The sequence below is a fragment of the Drosophila montana genome, unplaced genomic scaffold (genome assembly GCF_035044405.1).
Source record: "Drosophila montana isolate Dmon_TW-CO22-7 unplaced genomic scaffold, ASM3504440v1 contig_778_1, whole genome shotgun sequence".
NCBI lineage: Eukaryota > Metazoa > Arthropoda > Insecta > Diptera > Drosophilidae > Drosophila > Drosophila montana.
Window position 1 is genome coordinate 248966 of NW_026999074.1, and position 22395 is coordinate 271360.

A 22395-nucleotide genomic window follows, 5' to 3' on the forward strand; every position below is an offset into this window, starting at 1 on the left:
CTTGCGTGGTTTTTACTATTTTAATTAGAAATATAAAAATTTAAAACTAAGCAAACAAGAATTTGTATATTTACCTAATTGTGTGATTTTTTTAGTTTAAGTTGCCACATTCTATTTTTAGTTGATATAACTCGTCAAAGAACGAGAAATAGAATGTACTTCCAAATAACTGAAAATGCACAAGGGCAATTGCACAAACAGTTTTCGAAAAATGAAAAGAAAATAAAACATTCTCCGCTCGAAGCCGCTTAAGTATACAAAAGCATAAAGTTAAACTTGCAATAATAAAATATTTTCTCTTTCAGGCAGAAAAAACTGCGCAATGTCGCATTTTTCATAAATAAACCCAAATATATCATATATAAAGAGCTGCACTTCAAAGCGTTAGCACTTAAGTGACATTTCAGTAGCACATTTCTAGTAATTATTTTATGCAATGCACTACCCGCCAGCTGTATTGTCAGCACCCACAAAGGCGCCACGTTACGGGGAGCGGGTTTGCGGAGCAAAAAACGAGTTGGTTGACATGTATGAAACATAAAACAGACGCTGCAATGCATTTGTTGGCCATGGGCCAAATGATGTTATGCGCATGTAAAATGCAATAAAAAATGATACATTTATAAGCATCGAAAGTGGCGACATGTGGCCACGCCTTAAACGCCTCTAGGCGGCATCCACTCGACTAAATTGAATGTGTCCAAATGAAAGCAGGCAAGCCAGACGCCCACACAAGCACAAACACTTGAGCTATACGTGTGCTAATAAATCATTGCCAAAATAGTTGCGTGCCCGCATTAGTGGACCGCTTACCTGGCCACAAACTTTGTTTGCGTTTTTAATATAATTTATTTGGCAAATTCATGCACGTTTCGACAGCCTGTGGCCAATAAGTTAACATCTCGTAGCGATTTTAATTTTAAGTCGCTGTCAAAGGTCACACCAGCCCGTTAAGAACACAGACACGAGCCAGAGGGAGACAGACAGCCAGACAGACGCTGAGTCACATACGCATGCACATTAGTTTTAAGGCCTCACTAAAAGTTCAGAGGTCCTTTTGTTGGCCTGCACAGACGTGCGTGCTGCCAGGACATTGCCATTGTTGGCAACAATCTAATTGTTAAAGTTATTGTTACCAGCTATGAACAATCTAACAATCAGTTGCATGTCCGCTGGGGCCAAGACTTGCATATGTTAAATTCAATTAGTAGCATGCTGATAATCTCTCTGGATACGTGATAGTTTAACTCATTGAGCAGGCACAGTTCAAGATCACACCAACAGTATTTATGCGTTCTTATGGTATGTAAGAAAAGTGTCGCTAATGCGGCTATAATACCTCTCGTTTTCAAGTTAACTTTGTTATACAACTATTAATATTTTGTGTTAATACGTTTCTAAATAATTGAACTAGTAGCATTAAATACAACAGCAGCTTTATGACTGGGTGAATACAATACTCAAATTGAAATAAGCATGCATTATACAACACTGTGTGCAACACTGATTTCGATAAGTAACGATAACGAGTAGTGGTAATTTATTTAGTTATATTTTTATCTTTTAGAAGTGGAATAAGTAGATGTGCTTTGAGGTATATATATAAATAGATTACACAATCATAAAAATAACTTGGTTCTGGATCTTTTAGACAGTAGTATGGACATACGACGATAAAAAAGATTACACGTACAAGATCTTCAACACATAATTATGGTTAACAAACTAATGTTATATATGTATGTATGTATATTGTTTGAACTCATTGGAGCTAAAACAATCCTGTCTTTATACCTTTACTTGCTAAACAATTTGTTTATTGTCAGATTGACAGATTACAAATAAAATACGAGATAAAAAAAATAAAAGAAAATTAATCTAACAGTTAATTTTATTCTTTACTTTTAGTTTCATTACAATATAATGACAAAATACTATACGCATTCAGCATTATAAGTAGAGTAGGTCCAGCCGTGCGGTACACTCTCAAAACATTAGATTAATTCACAATGTTATATTTATTAAATAAAATTCAGAGGATATATTAACAATCAGTATAGTTATCACATTACTGTGCCAAATAATTATCATAAAACAAATTTTACTAAATTACATAAAGTTTGCAAGAACTTAAGGGACGCATGCATATATTTATGGTTAATATTTATTTATCTTTGACTATTAATAATATTTTTGTTCATTTATTTCTGACGTTATAATAGAAAAAAATAAGTCAAATTGAAATGACAAAAAATATATTTCATACATTAAAAAGTTTGCCTTCCAAATTTTTGCGCTCTCCCCAGTTTTAAATGAATTAGGGAGGGACTTTTTTTTTTAAATCCTTACCCTTATCATTCTTTAGCGCCAAAGTTTGGCACCTACAAAAGTCGCATACGGCGCCACATTTATAACAAGCTTCAGTACACGACCTGAGCTGAAATTAATCCAGCTAAACAGCCAAATATACAAAATTCGTATACACGCTTGCACACACACACACACACACACACATATGACATGCAGCGGCTGGTGCGAAAACCCAAATCCAAACAATAAACCAATCCCAGTCCCCAGACAAGCGCCTTGTCTGCCGTGGGGCAAGTGCTTGGCATTATGCCAGCAAGTGCTTAAAGCATTTAATATGCAGCTGTGGGCTTATGAATGCTTTTAAATACCAGAGCTTAACAGGTCTTATGGCAGAGCAATTGTCATTGAATTTAACATGTTTTATGTGCAATGTGATTATATAAATGTATTTTCAATTTTCATTGCAGCTACAATCTGTTTGATATGGCTCACACCTAAGGTAAGACACAAACACGGGCGGCATGTTGCATCTGAGGCTTTTCGATAGCTCGCTCTATTACACGCTGGCCTCCGTGTCGTCGGGCATGCTGCCACCACCCCAGGCGTCCAATGGCAGCCAGTTGACGTTGACTGGCACAGTAGCCGGCACAGAGCCAGCGGAGGCTGCAGTAAATCTGACATATTTTACACCTGCGATCTCACACGTGATGCTGGCGCCGACGCCAACGACCGCCAGTGCAGCCCAGACGACAGCAGCAGCAACAACAACAGCAACACCAACAACAGAAACAACAACAACGCCAGGCAGCGATTTCCAGGCGGCGGCAGCGGCAGCGGCTGCGGCATCAGGCGACAACTCAACGTTGCCATATGCGGGTGAATTGGACAACTTGAATTCTTTCTACTTTTATGAGGTGGGTACCCAAAGATTAAAAAGAAAACTCCTGCTTGTCATTGTCTTCGCAGGCAGCATATCTGCGCGGAGCGTATTCAACTAATTTATGCATTGAAATCGAAGCCAAGTTGCAATACAGCTGCTCAAATTCATTTTATATAAACTTTTTCATTGAGTTCAATTGATTTTATAAAATAACATTTCGCGGGTAGATCGCAACAGTTGTCTGAGTGAGGTTAAGTTAAGTTGCTAAACTTTTTGAAACTGCATTCTTTTTAGTATTTATATAAGTATTCGAAGTATTTAAAAATATTTTTTATTAATTTAATTTTGACACGAAAAGAGTGCATCTCAAAATATATTTTGTTGAAATATAATAAATTGTCTATATAAACTTTTACATTTCCTATTGTACATTGGAAAGATAAATACATATAGAAAATACTTGACAATTCTTGTATTTAATGCCTCTAATAACAGAAATGTATTTTCAAAAATGTTTCGTAGAAAATTTCTTTACAAATTTTTTTGTTGGTTTTAGGGGCTTTTAAAATTGTTTGAGATTTTGATAGCTTTTCTCTAAAATTGTGTTTTAAGTGAAGCTTACTTTCCATACGACCCTCGCGTACACAATGCATGTGAACGACTTGCGTTAGAAACTGCAAAGTTTACTTTTTTTATTCGCTTGCCGCAGAATCAAACAGAAGACGACAATGGCAGACAAAATTCCTGACGCTGGGGTCACAGTCGCCAGCTGTTGCCATGTTTTTTGGTGGAAATTTGAATTTTGCGCAAGCTGAAAATGAACGACATGATTCTCACTTTGGCCCAAAATGACAACGAACAATAATAAGGCAAATGTTTGGCAAATGTCATTTGTTTCGCAGCTGCAAATTAGAATCGAAATTGGGGTAGAAAGTTGTGCGACGTACTCTAAGTTAATTTGCATGCCAGGCGCCTGGCTTATCAATTGGGCAATCAATCAGCGGTCGCAAGTCGTGACAACAACTTCGATTAAACTAAACTTCCGTTTTTTTGATCAAGGCGGCCATAAAAATGGAGCCAGCCTCTCCAAGTGTGGCACGCATCCAAAGTGTAATGAAATCTCTACACGCTCCATCGTATAAATCACGCCAACGAACAGCCATTGTTAAAACGGAAATAACCTTAAACCCAAGGCAGCCCCTCCCGTTGACCCGGCACTGTACAGTCGCGCAGATGCCGCTGTAAGCCAAGCTAAGGCGCGCCAATCGCTCAAAGTGCTTCTGCGTGTGTGTGTTTCGCTGTTTGCCATAAATTTGGATCTATTTAAATGAGCACCACGCAAAGAAAGCAGTCAAATTCACACACAGACCCACTGACAACATATGGCCAACAAAGAGTAAAGTTAGACCCTCTCCAATGCCCCGTGGCCGTCTGGCCAACAATGACAGAGTTATAAAAAAAATCAAAGAAGGCCCAGACTACAAATGCCAACAGCTTATTGATTTGAGTGATAGTTTTTATGGGCCACCAATAAGAGTATTCTTGAAAAAGGACCGCAAGGGTAAGCATATAATTTATCTTCTTCTCAATTCAACGCGCATCGAACGAACTTCAAGTTGGCTTTTTGCAATAGATTTTTCATATTTATGACATATTGCGTACATCTGACTCTAAAACTGATTTTTAGGCCATATTTACTTATAGCCTTTTATTGGTTTAGGCAGCACAAGCACACAAGGTTATTTGGCTATGATTCCTAATATTTGATATATATTTGCTTAAATTTGACGAAGAATTTTCTTTGATTTCTACTCAGTAGAATAAAAAACAGAAGCTAAAAATAACAATCTGAAAATAAGTATGTCCTTCATCATTGATCCAGACTAAACAAAAAACAAACACAAAAAAAATGAATGCTCATAATAATATTATATTCGTAGACATCCAAGCGACAGCAAATTAGCTGCTTGGCAATTCTGAGCTGCAGAACAAAAGGATAAGAAAATTGTTGTCAAAAAGGGTTTAGTGAACGGGTAGTATTACTTGGCCCGGTTCAGCTTAAGAGTTACACTTATTTGTAATTTAAAAGGCTTAAGTGTGCCTCCTGCTTGACCCATGCACCCATATACATAGTTGCACCGATCCCCAATACAGTTACTGACTGACTAAACTAAATAGAGATACGTGGCAACATTAGAGATGTGTTGCTTAATATGCCTACATACTATAAGAACATAAAATATGGGTTCTATTATTCTCTAATTTTTTTTGTATCCTATTATATTAAATTCTATTCTATTCTAATCTATTCTATTATATTCTAATACTAGCAGGTATAACCCGGCCTTGCCCGTGGCACGTATGTTATAAAATCAATGTTTTCAAAAAGCTTTGAAAATGATTTTGAAACTGATCGGACGGGAATCAAACAAACTTAAAATTCACCAAAAAAAAACTTTGATATGCATTTTCCACCGAAGGAGTTTAGATTTTGCGAAAAATGTGAAACACGTCTCAAATGATTTTTCTTATAGATCTTTGGAAATAAATTTGAACACAAAACGTTATCCACCAAATCTTCGGCCCACATTTGCATCGAGGAGGGATGGATTTTTCAAAAAGTGTGAAACACCCCTCAAATGAATTTGAACATAGATCTTTGGAAATGAGTTTGGGGCCGATCGGATGGTAAACAAAAAACTTTCATACAACCGCTTTCCTCCAATTTACCACTGTTGCGGGTGGAATTTCCCAATTCGATGAAATACGTATTCATTAAGTTTTTATGGAGAGCTTTGAAAATAAGCTTAAAGCAAATCAGACACAACTTAAAACTTCGCAAAAAAATCTTTGAGTCGCATTCCACCCGAAAAAGTTTGGATTCTGCGAAAAGTGTGAAACACGTCTCAAATGATTTTTTTTATAGATCTTTGGAAACGAATTTGAGCGCGAAACGTCACCCACCAAATCTTTCACCTCCATTTCCACCAAGAGGGAACGGATTTTTCGAAAAGTGTGAAACACCCCTCAAATTAATTTGAACAAAGATCTTTGAAAATAAGTTTGAGGCCGATCGGATCGTTAACAAAAAACTTTCATACAACCGTTTTCCGCCAATTTACCACTCTTGCGGGTGGAATTTCCCAAATCGCTGAAATACGTATTTATTAAGTTCTTATGTAGAGCTTTGAAAATAAGTTTGAAGCAAATCGAACACAACTTAAAACTTCGCCCAAAAATCTTTGAATCGCATTCCCCCCGAAGAAGTTTAAATTCTGCGAAAAGTGAAAAACACGTCTCAAATGAATTTTCATATAGATACTTGGAAATAAATTTGAGGGCGAAACGTCACCCACCAAATTTTTGACAAAGACCTTTGAAAATAAATTTGAGGCCGATCGGATGGTAAGCAAAAAAGTTACATACAAACGTTTTTCGCGATTTTTCCACACTTGCGGGTGGAATTTCCCGAAACCCCGTCTTAACGTGCACCTACATTACATAAGGTAACTACAGTGAAAATTTCAGCTTCCTAGCTCTTACGGTTTGGGCTGTGCGTTGATCACCAATCAGTCAGTCAGTCAGTCAGTCAGTCAGGACAAACAGTTATGTTATGTTTTGTATGTTTGTCATAAATGATCCAAAGTAAATTAAATGTTGATTAAATCAACCCAATAATCTGAGTATAATCATAGTATATAGATTCCATTAAAGCTCGTCAACAAGTCCATTCTAACACGCAAGCATACACACATTGGCAAGGCCATACCCTGGGGGCTAATCTTGGCACATTGAGCTGTTGATGGCTCTGACACAGATATGCCAATTACAACTGCATCACACTCTCCACACGGCGCCCAAAAGGTTAGACAAAGTCAAATGTGGCAGCTCAAGCCAAATCTGCGAGCAACTACTGACCATGGCCAGCTTGAATGGACTGCAATGCTGTCCATATAAAAGTATCTGTTTGTATCCAAAAGCAACCCAGGAGCTTTAACCATGCTTGGCTATTATTCTGGATGCTGGTGTGGGCAACAATTTCATTGGATGTGCATGAAGCTTTTCCCTGCTAGCTTCTGGATTTTTCCACTCGCTTCCTAAGTTTCCATCACAAACACACACACACACACGCACACACACCCGATTAGCCGGGAGCAAAAAGAAAACATTGCGCAATTTTATATGTGTTTGCAGGCAAAATCGAAGCATATTATGCAGCCGCACACGCAGCTACTCGTATTGTTTGAGAGCTGAGCACTTGGCCAGTACATGTCCAGGCTATTTGCTTGGCATGTGTGCGAGCCCGTCTCGTGCCCACTGTGAACACACACACTTGCTTATTAGATACTGGAATGAGGATGTTGTCGAACTTGGCTTTAAAATTTAATTTTGCCAAATGGGCCTTTGCTTCGGGCGGCTCCTATCTATTAAATCAGCAGACAAAAGTTGCCGCTGGCCAAGAGTTTTGGCCAGATAATCACACGTGCGAGTCGCGCTAATGACCCTGCCAGTCGTTACTCAATGTTCCATGGGCCTGCTGAGCCTTCTGCGTTGCCTGGCGTCTCAAGGACTCGAAGCACTTGTTTTTCATATTCCACATTTATTTTTAGCCTAGCCATCTACGACGTCATGTTGTGCTATATGTACTTATAATATACAAACACATAATAGCTACAACAATAGCGGCCTTTGGCCAATGTGACCATCAAAAGCCAACATTAATTGAGCCTTTGTCGGGCATCGCGTAAGGAATATCTAAAAATTCAGCACGTGTTTACCTGATAATATTCCAATAGCGGGCATTGTGACGTCGTCTTTGAGCTGTTCATAGGAAATTGAAGCTAGCTTGAAAATGGGCATCTACAAAGCTCTTGTTAAGTAAATTAGTTTTTACACTTCTATGACTTTATATAAATGAAAACACTTTTTATTTAAAATTTATTTTTGTCAAAGTTTTTTCCAAGTTTAAAACTTTGAATTGGTTTATTTAACTTAGATGACTTTTATGAGAGATCGAATTTTTGGATTTTTGGCATTTTTGTAGTGAAAGTTTTGAAAACCATTGCCAATACATCAATATTTGTATTTAGTTTATGTCTTAAATATCTGATCCTATATAGACCTTTTGCTTTGATATTCCCTAGTGTGGGCTGCTCTCAGAGCTCTGTTAATCTAGCATCAAAAATTGTCTTAAGCATATTTGCCAAGCAAAATTAAGCATGTGTGAAAAGCAGAACAGCAAAAGCAAGTGTAAAATATATATGTATAAGAATTAAATATGTTTGTGTACATGTACCTACTCGATGTATATATGCATCTTCAACATTTATCACGTGTCTCGACGACGTCGCTGCGTCTGAAGGTTAAACGCTTAGCGGTCACAAAGCGGCATCATTAACCGAGGGCTGCGAGTTGTCGGCTTGTTGCGGGGATGTTGACTCCCCTTTTAACAATTTAATTTGCCACAAGTCGGCAATGTGGTGGCAGTGGGCAGCGGTAATTGCGATTACAACGCTAAGCGGCATGCGAGCTTACATTTTGCGCAAGGACAGCAGACAGGCAGGCGTCCTAGACGAGAGACGAGAGAAGAGAGAGTTGGCTGCCATTCGAGTTGTTTATTGTGCTGGGCTTGAAGTATTTGTCCGGCACTGGGACCAGTAAATAAGCATATGTTAGCGAGTTGGGCAAGGGCGTGGCAATAATTACACTTGCAGTGCTTTAACACAAATTAAAGCATATTCCAAGTAAGAGCAACAGACGTGCATAGTTGGACTTAATTGCATTCAGGCCAACGCCATTGTTGACAAAACAAAATTGCCACAAGGACGAGTTCTCGAGTGGCCCAGGCTTAGCGCTGAGAAGTGAGAATGTGGCCCATGGGATGAACTGGTGAGCGGAAAGATGAGCTAACAACATTATTTTCTCTTAGCCATGTTAAGAAATGGACGCAGCAGCAATTTTATTAAGAATGCCCCACAACGTGCAACGTCCCAACGTCTTCGAAACGTCGCAACGTCACAGGCCGCAGGGTTTAGTCCGCCATAAAATACATTTTGACAAGAGTTTTATCTGGCACGTCGCCTGCGCCGAGCTCTCCGTGTGTGTGGGAGGGCGATTTATAAGGCTTAGGATTTGTTGCCATCAAGATCTAGTCGTGTCCAGCTCAGCTCGTCAATTGAGCTGCCGCAGTGCGTGCTCTCGATTATTCCGCTATGATTGTTATTGTCGGCCGGGACCTTTTGAAATATTATTATTATTTACTTTCTCTATGTCACTGCACTTCCGTGTCAGTTACGTCTCTTGCCTGAGGTGTGCTTTAATGTTGCCTTTTGATGGGACATCAATGTTTATAGACTTTTCAGCTTCGCTGACTTCTGGCAGCTCATTAACTGTGCATCAAGGCCGACATTCTCTAGTTCAATGCTCATACGCCATGTTTCCTTTGGTTCAATGTTCTAAGTCGCAAGACGCCTGCCTCTATCATTTCTATTTGACACTTTTTCATGGCATTCTCATTCTTCAAATTGCAAGTGTCATTTGGATAAGAAAATCAATAAACCAGTTCTTTGGCTAATTGCAATAATTTGCCCCTTGAGCTTGGCATCTATCAGCCTGCTATGTCCCCTTCACACCTAAACGATATATTGTCAAACTTTACGACAGACAAACAACAACAATAACTTCAAGAATGAGCGAAAGTGTTAATTTCACAAATATATTCTCATGGCTTTAGTCTTGACTGCTTGGATTGGGGGAAAATGGCTATTAAAGTTAATTGTTGGTTTATTTGTCACGCTTGAACTTTGAACCCTATGTTTTCTTATGGCTAATGTGCTCAATTAAAAGGGGTCGCAAACTTTGCCAACAACCCCCGAGGTTTGATTAAAGCTCCAATTCATTGTGTGTAACAAGCTGTGACACGGCTAGAAACATAATAAATACTTCGGGCGGACCAAATAAATTTTGGGGCAGCTGTAAATTAAAATAACTAGATTAATTATATTTACAGGCTATTTTAGTGGTGTTCACTTAAAGAGCAATAAATTTACTCTAGATATCATTAGACAGCACGCCTATAATCGTAGCCTGTAAGAACGTACTTTAATTTATGACAATTGCATGGTAGGGCTATATTTAAAAATACGGTAATTTAACTCCCTTCGCAGTGCAGCGAGTTATCAAAAAACTAAAGTACATTTCGAAGGCGTTTGGCTTGGGAGAGCATATACAAAATTAAATATTCTTGGTGCGAATAATACCGGACGTTTGTTTCTTTTAAAATTACTTTGATCACCTTTCCAACCATTTTTGATGACGGAAAAATTTAATTCCATTCCTACAACCTTGAATACATACTGTAAATTTAAGGCATTTGTGGGTAAAATGGTTTTAAGCCCTGGTCACATCGAAAAAAGAAATGCTGGAGTTTGGGATACTAGAAGAACTAATGAGACTAGAAAAAACTAATAGCCCAAAAGCCTTTTTTCCATATAAATGCTGACGACACTTTGACGTTTGTTTTACTAGGAAATTTACTGATATTTATGAACGCATATGACTTGGCTTGAATGTTTCCAAAGAAATTTCCCATTGAATTGGGTTGAGTTATACTGAATGCTTGAAAGAAGAGAATGCTTGATATCTTAATCTCAAACATTCACAGCCAATTTATTTCACTTCAAGCATCATGTAAATTCAGAATAATATTTCGTTGAAATTCTAGTTTAAATTCTAGTTTTGAATTTAAATTCAAATTCTTAAAGGTGCAGTATTCAAATGGCACACCCATCGCATATGCAAACATTTTTTTTGCATTCCCATTAAAAACCAATCAATATCTCTTTCACACTCCAAATACTAGAAATTTTAAGCGTCATATCAAACCACTAGAATTGTTGTTACAGCTCTACGCATACTTTTACGAGAGTGTATTATGTTTCTTCAGCCAGAGCTAAGAACGTGGCAAGAAGTGTAGCATACACAAAGGTTTAACTTTATACATTGAGAGTCAAAAGTTCCTATACTTTATATGTGCACACACATATATATATATTTTATATACAAACGCGCACAAAACTTGTAGTTTATATAAGTTGGAAAAATTCAATTGTAGCTCAAAGGAATTTCAAGCTGTCAGAAAATGGTAGAGACGCTTGTTGAGCACTTGATTGAGGATTAAAAGGAAAGCAAATGGAAATCAGTTGCTCAATCAGTTTGAGCAATTTGGCAAGCAAGCTGGCGCTTAATAGCGCTAAGTAGCGTTAAAGGCAACCTATAAAAAATCACATAAAAGGCAAACAAGTAAACAAATTAAAGAAAAATACAAAATACGAAAATCCATTGCCTTTTTATTGTCTAGCAATAAAAACGTTGTGCAATCCGCAAAGAAACTTTCCGGGCAACTTTTCAGTTTGAAGTAAATCATGTGGCCCAGCGCTATAAATAATCAGGGGTCTGTCTACGCCTACGCAGCTAAGCGCCGACCACGCCCCAGTCGTGTCTGCACATAATTTGTGGAATAAAATAATCGAACATGGCCAAATTGAAACAAAATTAAATTGCAATAAATCAACTTGGCGTTAATAGCGTTTCACTGATAACCATTAAGTAGGCGTCGTCATGGGCTTCCAAGAAGCTACAGAGCGGCAAATAAACAAAAGGGCGAACGCACACACACGCACACTCAGAAACAAGCATATGTGTGTACATGTCAGGATGTTCGTTTGCCTTGAGATTGGGATGTTTTCTTTTTGTTTTCTGGCCCACGCTATTCGTATTTTCTTTTTAACGCCTAATTGATTTGTATTTTGCATGCTTGCCTGGGAGCCACTGCAGGGCCAATACTGACGGAGAGTATGGTAGCTGCCACACGCATTGAATTCGCAATTGTTTTGACATCGGCTCCGTGTTGTTATTGTTATCATTTTGGAGTGTTCAATGAAGCGCAAGCTATGCCTGAAGGCGTTTCTGATGTCCTGTGTGTTGACATATGTACTCGTATCGTATGATTATTGATATTTGTATTTAGAAAAGGGAACTGTTGTAAGAATAACAAGAACGAAATAAATTGGATCAGGGACAGTACTTAAATACGCTTACATAATGCTAGAAATTAAAGATATTGTGCATTTAACGTTTGTATTATGCTTTACACTAATAGAAACCTTGGTGTGTAGCAACTGTGTAGCAATATAAATTGTATTTACTGGATGCAAAGGCTTAATCATTCTAGTATTATCGGGCACCTTAAGCTATTTTTAAATAGCAGTTGATTTCCCATTTTATCTTTTATTGATTGATAATTTTAGTTTGTTGTTTGAGTCACAATTCAAAAGTTCCCATTTCTGCATTCTTCGATTTTTCCTTGTTTTAATAAACCACATAAGACGAAGATGTTTCATTTAATTTATATATTAAGCCATATGAATAATATCTAATAACGTATGTTAAAATTTTTGTTTTAACATTTTATTCCTTATATGTTAACATTTCACAATAATTGAATGCATCCACATACAAAAAGAGTACAAACCAATTGAGCCAAAGGCGGTATCGCAAATAATAAGTGTACATTTGTCTTTTGTGATATTTTCATTATTTGTAATCATTGCGGAAGTTGTCCTAATAAATGATGACACAGGGCGACATTTGCGCATTGTGCTTTAAGCGGACCCAACAATAAGCCGTGACGATAAGAGCTCACATAGAACAATGAAACTGAATGTGCTTCAACATCCTGCCACACACTACACACATACACAAATACATATAACACATATATATATATATATATAATTTCAACTCACTAAACAGTGGTAAAAGAAGAAATTAAATAAAGCTCAAAATTAATTTCATTTCATAAGCACAAAATGTCACTCACATCATTTGGCAGGAAGCAAAAACAAAACAAATATGTTGCACAAAAAATGTGAGGAAATAGGAGAAAAAACTAAGCAACAATTGCACGTGGTAGCATTGACAATTTGCATGCATAAGCAGCGGCAGCGTCGAATGAGCTGGCAGGTAATAAATTTTGCATAGCCCGAGTCAATTACAGTTTTACAGCCCCATTCGGTGCGACTATGCTGCGTATGAGCAGCATGTACAGGCAGAAATAGAACCCAACAAAACTGTACAACAAGTTTTGCCGGAAACGGAAATGCGCGCACCAACGCACACCCCCAGCGCAGTCGCCTGCTGTTTTGTCTAGGTGCATGCAGCTGTAAGAAACTTACGAACCGACGACAGACGGTCGCTGAAAAGCAAACGAAACCAAAAACAAAAACAAAAATAAATATGTTTGACGCTTAGGATAGAAAAAACTTCAGAAGCGACCCAGGGGCACTTAAAAAATCGTAAAAAAAGAAAAAGGAAAATGGCAGTAGAAACGCGAGCGCAAGTTGTAAATTATGTAAATGGCAAAAGCGTTGAAATCCGCGCCTAAGGACCACCAGACCAGATAATTGCAGCAGGATGTGGAGTGCACTAAAAATAAGTAATACCAAATTGCAGGCAAAGTGGCAAGAAAAAATTGTATATAAAAGAGAGCAGCCAGAACGTGGCCAAAACATTCATCCCACTTGGGCAGCCTCTGTGCTTGCGCGTAATGCGCTTAATGAGAATATGCAAAGGCGACAACGGACAACCAAGGCAAGCAACTTCAACCCGGCTATGAACTTCAAGTGCGAGCCGAGCAAAAAACTGTCAACAGCGGACAGCCCGAGGAGCAGTTCGAGTGCCTCGGAACTAGGTCAGCGTCAGTGGGTTGACGACGCACCAAAGTATGCAACGAATTGCGGGCGCTTTAAATTAAATTAAATTAAATGACTTGGACCATTTTCGTGATGATGAATTGTGTTTTTATTTGCGACAGTTAATGAAGCTTTTAAGAAAATTTAAATATTCTTAGAATATTCTTGTCAAGCATAATAATATTTAATAAATATTAAAGCAATTCGGCAAAAATAACAAAGGATTCTCATATTAACTCTAATTGCAATATTTTTGAAAATATTTATTTAATTTAAGAATTTCAGGCTTAGATCTTTGATTATTTGTTAGCTACCAAGTAATTATTAATCTGTTCAGCTCAGTATAATTAAATCTGTAAAACGTAACTTTGCATAAAACAACATCGTAGCAAAAGAAAAATTTCTTCTGCTTCTGAACTTATTACTTTCAAAGTTTTTAGTTGAACTTCGCAATATTATCGCCTGCATCCATCACAGCAGACAACTTAATCTGCGAGTGTTTTCAATTTATTTCCAGCATCTTAATTACAGCCTCTCCGTCCAGAAGCATTTTGCATTCTTTATAGTTTATCATAAAAGTGTTGTTTACTGAACACCAACAACGTTTTCAGGCACGCCAAGCTCGCAATCAAGTGGCTAGAAAAATTCATTACGAAATTCGCAGAATATTTAGCTGGCCGTGAGTTGCATGCCGCGTGATGGTTTTTTTGTTCCCGACACCTACTCAAGTGCCACCTCCCACGCCAGCAGCAAACATGAAAGTGACGGAAGCACATGCACAAAAAAAAATGGAACAATCAAACCAAAATGCAATAAATGGGGCAAGTAGTAGGTTATTGTGAGGAGTGGGAGAGTCGGTGACGTTAGCATCATTTATACGATTCCAATAAAAGTGGCACAAACATCCCCTTTAGCCAAACCGAGAGCTCATTGCCATTGTCAGCTATATTGGCCCTGAGGTGGGTGTTTATTAGACAGATGATGAGTGGCGGAAGAATCTGTCAGCCAATTTCTTCGCTGTGTGCTCATGTTGAACTTTATTAATGCCGAAACGTACATGGGCAACTTTTGATGCATCAGTGTTACGTTTGTGGTTTTCCTCTATTTTCTGTTTTTAGTTCTTCCTTTCTCAATTTCTATTTTCAGCTGCTTTCAACGTTGCATTTGTCATTTGCCACATAGTTTACTTTAATGGCATGCTGCTAGTTGCGCAAAGAAATAGAAACTTAAAAGCAGAATGCTGCTAGCGCGTGTAAAAGTCGCGTACGCCTCGACTCAGTGTACGTGAGCAATGTCAACTATACCCGATGCACACACACACAACTAGACACAATGTCGCTCTGTGTATATGTATGTGTGTGTGAGTGCATAAATGATTAAGTGCGTGCTTACATTTGGCTTGCACTGCACGTACAGTCCATGCATTTTTGCCTTTGACACAAAGCCCTTTATAATGCCCGCCCATACAACCAAACACTCACACACACACATATACAGACAGAACTGCACATTAAGACATTTACCATTGCATTTGATTTCCATTTGACATTTTATACAATACTGTGTTTCAATCAAGCGTATGCATTGTAATTAGAGGACTTGCGGCTTCATTTTCAATTTACAGCATTCAATGATGCGTATACGTAATATTTTCTTGCAAAGGATATGCACATTTGTAATTTGATTAAGTGCTTTGATTTATCATCGAACCAGTCACTTTAAGAGCTTTCAATAATAAATGATTTCGGTGTTTATAAATAGGGAATGTTTTATGCTCTTTGGAAACGTTTGTAAGTGGAATAAATAAATTTTATTATTCATTTCTGTACTTCGTTTAGATATTTATTCTTCACTAGCGGGTATAACCCGGCCTTGTCCGTGGCACGTATGTTATAAAATCAAAATTCTCAAAAAAATTTGAAATGATTTTGAAACTGATCGGACGGTAAACAAATAACTTTCATACAAACGTTTTCCGCCAATTTACCACTGTTGCGAGTGGAATTTCCCAAATCGCTGAAAGACGTATTCATTACATTCTTATGTAGAGCTTTGAAAATAAGTTTGAAGCAAATCGGACACAACTTCGCACAAAAAATCTTTGAGTCGCATTCCACCCGAAAAAGTTTGGATTCTGCGAAAAGTGTGAAACACGTCTCAATGATTTTTTTTATAGATCTCTGCAAATGAATTTGAGCGTGAAACGTCACCCACCAAATCTTTGACCTCCATTTCCACCAAGGAGGAACGTATTTTTCGAAAAGTGTGAAACACCCCTTAAATGAATTTGAACAAAGATCTTTGAAAATAAGTTTGGGGCCGATCGGATGGTAAACAAAAATCTTTCATACAACCGTTTTCCGCCAATTTACCACTGTTGCGAGTGGAATTTCCCAAATCGCTGAAATACGTATTTATTAAGTTCTTATGTAGAGCTTTGAAAATAAGTTTGAAGCAAATCGGACACAACTTAAAACTTCGCCCAAAAAATCTTTAAGTCGCATTCCCCCCGAAGAAGTTTGAATTCTCCGAAAAGTGTGAAACACGTATCAAATGATTTTTCTTATAGAGCTCTGGAAATGAATTTGAGCGCGAAACGTCACCCACCAAATCTTTGACCTCCATTTCCACCAAGGAGGAACGTATTTTTCGAAAAGTGTGAAACATCCCTCAAATGAATTTGAACAAAGATCTTTGAAAATAAGTTTGAGGCCGATCGGATGGTAAACAAAAAAGTTACATACAAACGTTTTTCGCGATTTTGCCACACTTGCGGGTGGAATTTCCCAAAACCCCGTCTTAACGTGCACCTACATCACATAAGGTAGCTACAGTGAATATTTCAGCTTCTTAGCTCTTACGGTTTGGGCTGTGCGTTGATCACCAATCAGTCAGTCAGTCAGCCAGTCAGTAAGTCAGTCAGTCAGTCAGTCAGTCAGTCAGTCAGTCAGTCAGTCAGGACAAACAGTTTTTTATAGATATTAAGTGCTTGTATTATTTTAAGTACAGATAGATTAATCAGTATGTCAGACTGTCTTTCAGTAAAGCACAAGCATATAACCCCATTTTAATTTGTATAATTAAGATCCGGTAAAAACTCTTTCAATACCCATTACAGAATCACAGTTTGATTAAAGCATTTAATTTATTCTCGTGCATATCTGCGTCAGGTAAAGTTGTAATGCTGTTCTAGAGTTGGGTCAAACACTTGGCCCCTCTTGGGGATCGAGATAAAAATATTCGGCCCACGTCCACTTCCGTCCCCAAAAGCTACAGACCACAAATCACAAAAATCATATTTTCTTCGTGCTTGATTCGACTGATTAGTTTGAAAGTGCCTGCCATAGTGCCCACTAACCCCACTACGAATAAAGTTCTTTTCTACTTGATTTCAAATTTTGTTACTTTGTTTTGTGTAGTTTAATAACTCTACAAAAAATTTCAGCGAACATACTTTACACAAGACAAGAAAGAAACTGATATTTATACTTTATGCAGAATGTTCAAACTTAAGCAAAAGTTTTTTCTCAGCTGTACAAATTTAATTATAGTTTGAATAGTAAAGTTCTTAACAAAGTCATTAGTAGGCAGCCCAACAAAGTGCCAGCACTAAAAATATATTTTAAGCACCTAAATTCCAGGAAGTCAACTCTTTAGGTAAAACTATCAGGGCCAAGGGTCAACACGTAGCCAATCCCTCAGCGTCTACAAAACAGCAACAATTTGCATAACAAGAACAGGCAATACACTTTTCATTTACACACCAGATTACTTGTACTGACAGACAGCCAGGGCAAGCTGGGCACCATTTGCGCGTGGTTTCCTTTAAATAGAATCAAAGTCAGCCGCCAAGTGGCGCACATTGCAGCAATACGGAGCTTGGCGCAGCTGAGCACCCGTAAACAGTAAAACCAACAAAATCAGAAATAACAACTCGGGCGTCTAGTTTCAGTTGCGACCAGGGCCACTTGACTGCCTCCGCTGGCTGAGAAGTGCATTGCCTGCAGCCTGCCGTCTGCCTTCCGCCGTCTGCCCGTTCGTCCGCCTATCCGACTATCTGTTTTTCTAACTTTCCAACTTGTCCGAGCTGTTTCCTTATAAAGCTGCTGCATTTCCGCTAGCGTTCGTAGTTTCCGTTTTTGTTGCTTTGTGTACGTGTGCGTATGCGTGTGTGTGCGTGCGAATCTCTGTCTCTTTTACTGTGTATATTCTGTGCATTTACAGGCTTCTTGTTGTTCTCTATACTGTTCATCCTTTGACAACTGCCAGTTGAGGAATTTCAAATTAAGAAAGAGTTTATTTTCCTGCGGACAGCCGTACAATTTTTCTTCGCATAGCTCTGACTCTACGCCTTCTGGCTAGCTCAACTAAAGTCTTTGGTGGCATTCGCGTTCGATGTCTGGTTAATCACAAGGTGCTGCTGTGGCGCCAGACAGTAATTAAATTTGCTAGTTTGCCAAGCTAAAATGCGAGTGACAGCCTTAAAGGAATGCGAGTACTCCAATACATTTTGTTATTTTTGCTTCTGGCAGCTTTAAGCAAAATGTTGTACACTTAAAACTGCTTACGCTCAACTTTTTGCTTAGTTGCCGAAAGTTCTCTAATAGTTTTCTGCAGGAAGTTTCCAGTCAGTAAGATAAGATACTGGTGTTGGCGTCTAATGATATTTGGGTTATCAAGCCACAAAAGTTTCAGTTTTAAAGGAAAAACCTAGCATGAGGCTATATTAGAATAAGGCAAGAACTGACATATGCATTGACTAACACGTGGTGGTAAAAATATAGTTAAAATAGTTTTAAAACAAATTATTTCACTAAGCGCCATTATAAAACTCATGTGTCACACATCTTGAAAATGGGTGAAAAGAGTATAATGTTTTATGTGCAAATTTATCTAAACGTCAGACGGAAACATCTCCGACCCTATGAAATCTATATAGTCTTGGGCAGCACGACAAGCTAAGTCGATCTAGCCATGTCCGTCTATGTGAATGCGTCGATCTCGAAAATTATTATTATTATTGTCCTGTTGTCAGCGAAATGTTTAAATTGATGCATTGGCAAACAATTTGCCTTAATTATCCATTCGTTCGTTATTCAGTTTTGACAGACAAATTGACTGTAACCAAAGTAATTAAAGTAGCTGCTAATTTTAACACCATTAGCTTATTAACCCATATAACATAAGCTTAGTTGTTTGAATTAATTTTAAAGAATCATGGGCTTCTATTAGCCGGCAAATACTTAATTTAATTTGGAAATCTTTCGCCTTCAACATATTGCCTGCCGTCTTAGTATCTACATTGGCGTAGAAATATAATTCAATTGTCCTTACGTACTCTCATAGTCATCAACTTGTTTTGCCATCATCCATTTGAGTCACATGTCTGCTCAGCCTGCAGGCAACTTAAGTAACTGCTGACCACACACAAATACACATCAAGCAAGCGGCAACTAAATCTGATGTCATGCTCAGTTCATTTGGCAGAGATATACTCTATATTTATGTAGCATTAGTAGGGTGTCTGCTGCTTATGTGTTAATTAGCACTGGGTAGCCGCAGCTAACCTAACTCAAAGTCAAATGGCAAGAAAAAAATATTTAAATTTATGCCTGACTTGACTTGTGCCCACAGGATGCCTGCACATGGCCATGACTACCAGGATCAGGCTCCAACTATCCTACATGCTGTTGTTATTTATGCAAATTACTGGGGCAAACTTTGAAAAACATATATGAGCAACCACACACCCAAATGCTTGGCCATAACTTTGGCAAAAACCGTACACCATGCAAGCGCCCCCAGATTTGGGTGTAATTTGTTTTGCATAGTTCTAGGCGCGTGTCCCTATTTATTGTTTACTCGATGTCTGCTATGCGAATACAGCAAAAACATAGAAACTGCGCCTTTGTTTTAGCATTGTCTGGTCAATCCGGTGTTTTGCCTGTGTGTAAGTTATGTTTATTCTGCAGCTATTTTTGGCAAATTTAATTTGGCCTTTTCATGTTATTTAAGGCGCAGCTCTGCCTTTTGGGCCTCTCAATTTATTTATGCCCATTTCAGCACAGCGACAACATAAAGCACTGATGTCTGATGTCCTTCACTTCTTTTACAGCCATACAATGCCGTTTCTTGTAAATTTTTATTCTTGCATGGCACTTAGATTTATGCTCGGCTCATTTGATTAATGCTTTGCGGTTGGGCTGGGGAATTTACGAGTCGCTGCCATAAAATTCTAATTTTTGCTTATAAATTTATTGATGTGTTTTTGCGGTCAGTTGGCAAAGCTGGTCAGGGCTATTTGGTAAATAAATTTTAAAAATGTATTTCTTATTTAAATGCTAGAAAAGGCAATGAAAATTAATTTTGTCTGCGAACCAAAATATATAAAAATATAAATGAATATAAAATACCTTAAACAGGCCTGAAAACTCATTTCCATATCCGCCCAGGTTTCTATTTGACGCTGGGCTTAAATTCCCATTTCACATAAAAATATGGCAAAAAAATATGGTATGATAAATGCAATGCTTGGAGCTACTTCTGTTTAAAGTCTGGGTCTCTCTCAAATGTTTCTTATTTTGAACCAAAATAATTTTTGAAAATAATTTCGATTTGTTTATGGTCTGTCATTTTTGAGGCTTAGATTAAGGTTTGGTTCATAGAAAAAATAAAATGCAAATCTGGCTTGGCGCGAAAAATGCAAACATGGCTTTACATAATATATTTTTTATTTATTTTTTATAGTTTATTAAATATAATTTGCGCGTGTTCTAGAGACTTATTATTATCCACTTTATTTTGCACATTTAAGAAGTTTTTCCGCAGCATTGACGGCACATAATCCGATTTCTGCAGCATTTTATAAGTCAATAATTTACAAACCAGCCATATAATAGGCTAATATGCTATTTTGCCGGCACTTGGCCTTCTTTGGCTTTATCATTGGCCACAAGCCCATAGAGCCAACCGTCACAGCAGCCGCAGCATCTGTGACCAGCAAACTAACCAAAATTATGTTAGCCAAAATGATGGTCATTTTTCACATTTCGCTACCCGCTCCATCCTCTCTAGTCATTTGCTCGCTCGTGCCAGTTACGCACTCAGCTGTCAAAAGTGCCGCTCAACAGTTTGTCAAGTAAACAAACACAACACAACATTCAAGCAAGCACAGTTCGCATCTCGCTCGCACCCACGGCTAATGTTCGTGGAAAATGGAGGGAGGGGGCCGCTTTATTAATTTCAATTTGTGTCAACATCAACGCCAAATATGCGCAGCCAGTGAGCCAAGCGAAATGATTTAAGCCAGCTGATGACAAAATGTTCGCCATTAGGCGAATTAAAGCGCACTTTTTCGGGTGCTGCGGCAAACATCAGTCATGTGGCCAGCCACCGGCAGCCCCCGAGCCAGTCGACAAATACGGTCCTGGAGCTGGCTTTTGTGGATTTGGTTCAAGCGTAGTTCATAAAACTCAACGACTGGCCATTTCTGTCCGAATAACAACCATTAAAACAATGATTGATGCGCACGGCTTGACCCAAATGCATGTTTTTATACCTACTTAACAGATACGCTGCCATTTCTATGTCATCTCGTATTTGTCAGTAAGTGTGTGTGTATATATGTAGATGTGTGTGTGCGGACAATATTGCTTAAATACTAAACAGAATTCAACACCAAACACGCGTTGAGTTCATTGAACTTTGCTGTAAGCCAAGAAGCTGCCATTTTGCGACATCATTTTGCTTATTATCTGACCGTTCTCGCTAGCTTGGCACGCTTCGTATACGTTATATTTCATTTAATTTCACTTTATACTACGTTTTTCCCGCTTTTAGCACTTTGGTTTCGAGCACAATGTAATCGGTATTAATGAAAAGTGCAATAAAAGTAAACACACAAAACAGACGGGCCAAAGTAGAGGGAAATTAGTTGTAAAAGTTGAAGTAGATCCTCATAGATATCAATGAAGAAAAGAGAAAAATTTAGTAAAAACTCTGTAGAAATAGAAGTTAGGAGCTTATTTCATTAATTTAAGACCAGCTTAAAGCATATTACTTTCAAGTAAGAAAATGTACAAATTATACTTAAAATTAGACTGTAAATCAACGATTACTTTTCATTTAAAACACATTTAATTAAAAATTGCATACAATGTGCACATTATTGTCTTTGCTTTTAAATTAATTGATTTACCAAAAATATTTCGATTCTGTTGAATTTCAAGCAAGCATTGTTATAAAAAATACTTGGAATTTAAAAAATTTGCTTATTAATTGTGATATATGATTTAAAAAAAAATAATTGAAGTGAGTTCCTGGAAATTGATTATCTTTAGCCAACAATGTAAATGAAATTTTTAAAAAGCATTAAAAAAATAAACGTAAATGATTTTAATAAAATGCGTCTGCCCAGCTGCGTCGCAGAGCATATGCCACAACCTTGCTTAACCA

General features: G+C 37.9%; 1 protein-coding gene across 2 annotated transcripts in view; it reads left to right on the top strand.

Moving 5' to 3' along the window:
- Window positions 1-22395, top strand: part of CCAP-R (Crustacean cardioactive peptide receptor) — a 43212-nt gene that overhangs the window by 16088 nt on the left and 4729 nt on the right. For both annotated transcript variants that reach the window (XM_064698434.1, XM_064698435.1), the window contains exon 2: window positions 2778-3224. In XM_064698434.1, coding sequence (XP_064554504.1) covers window positions 2832-3224 — 393 coding nt within the window. In that variant the 5' untranslated portion in view covers window positions 2778-2831. The remainder of the gene's footprint in view (window positions 1-2777; window positions 3225-22395) is intronic.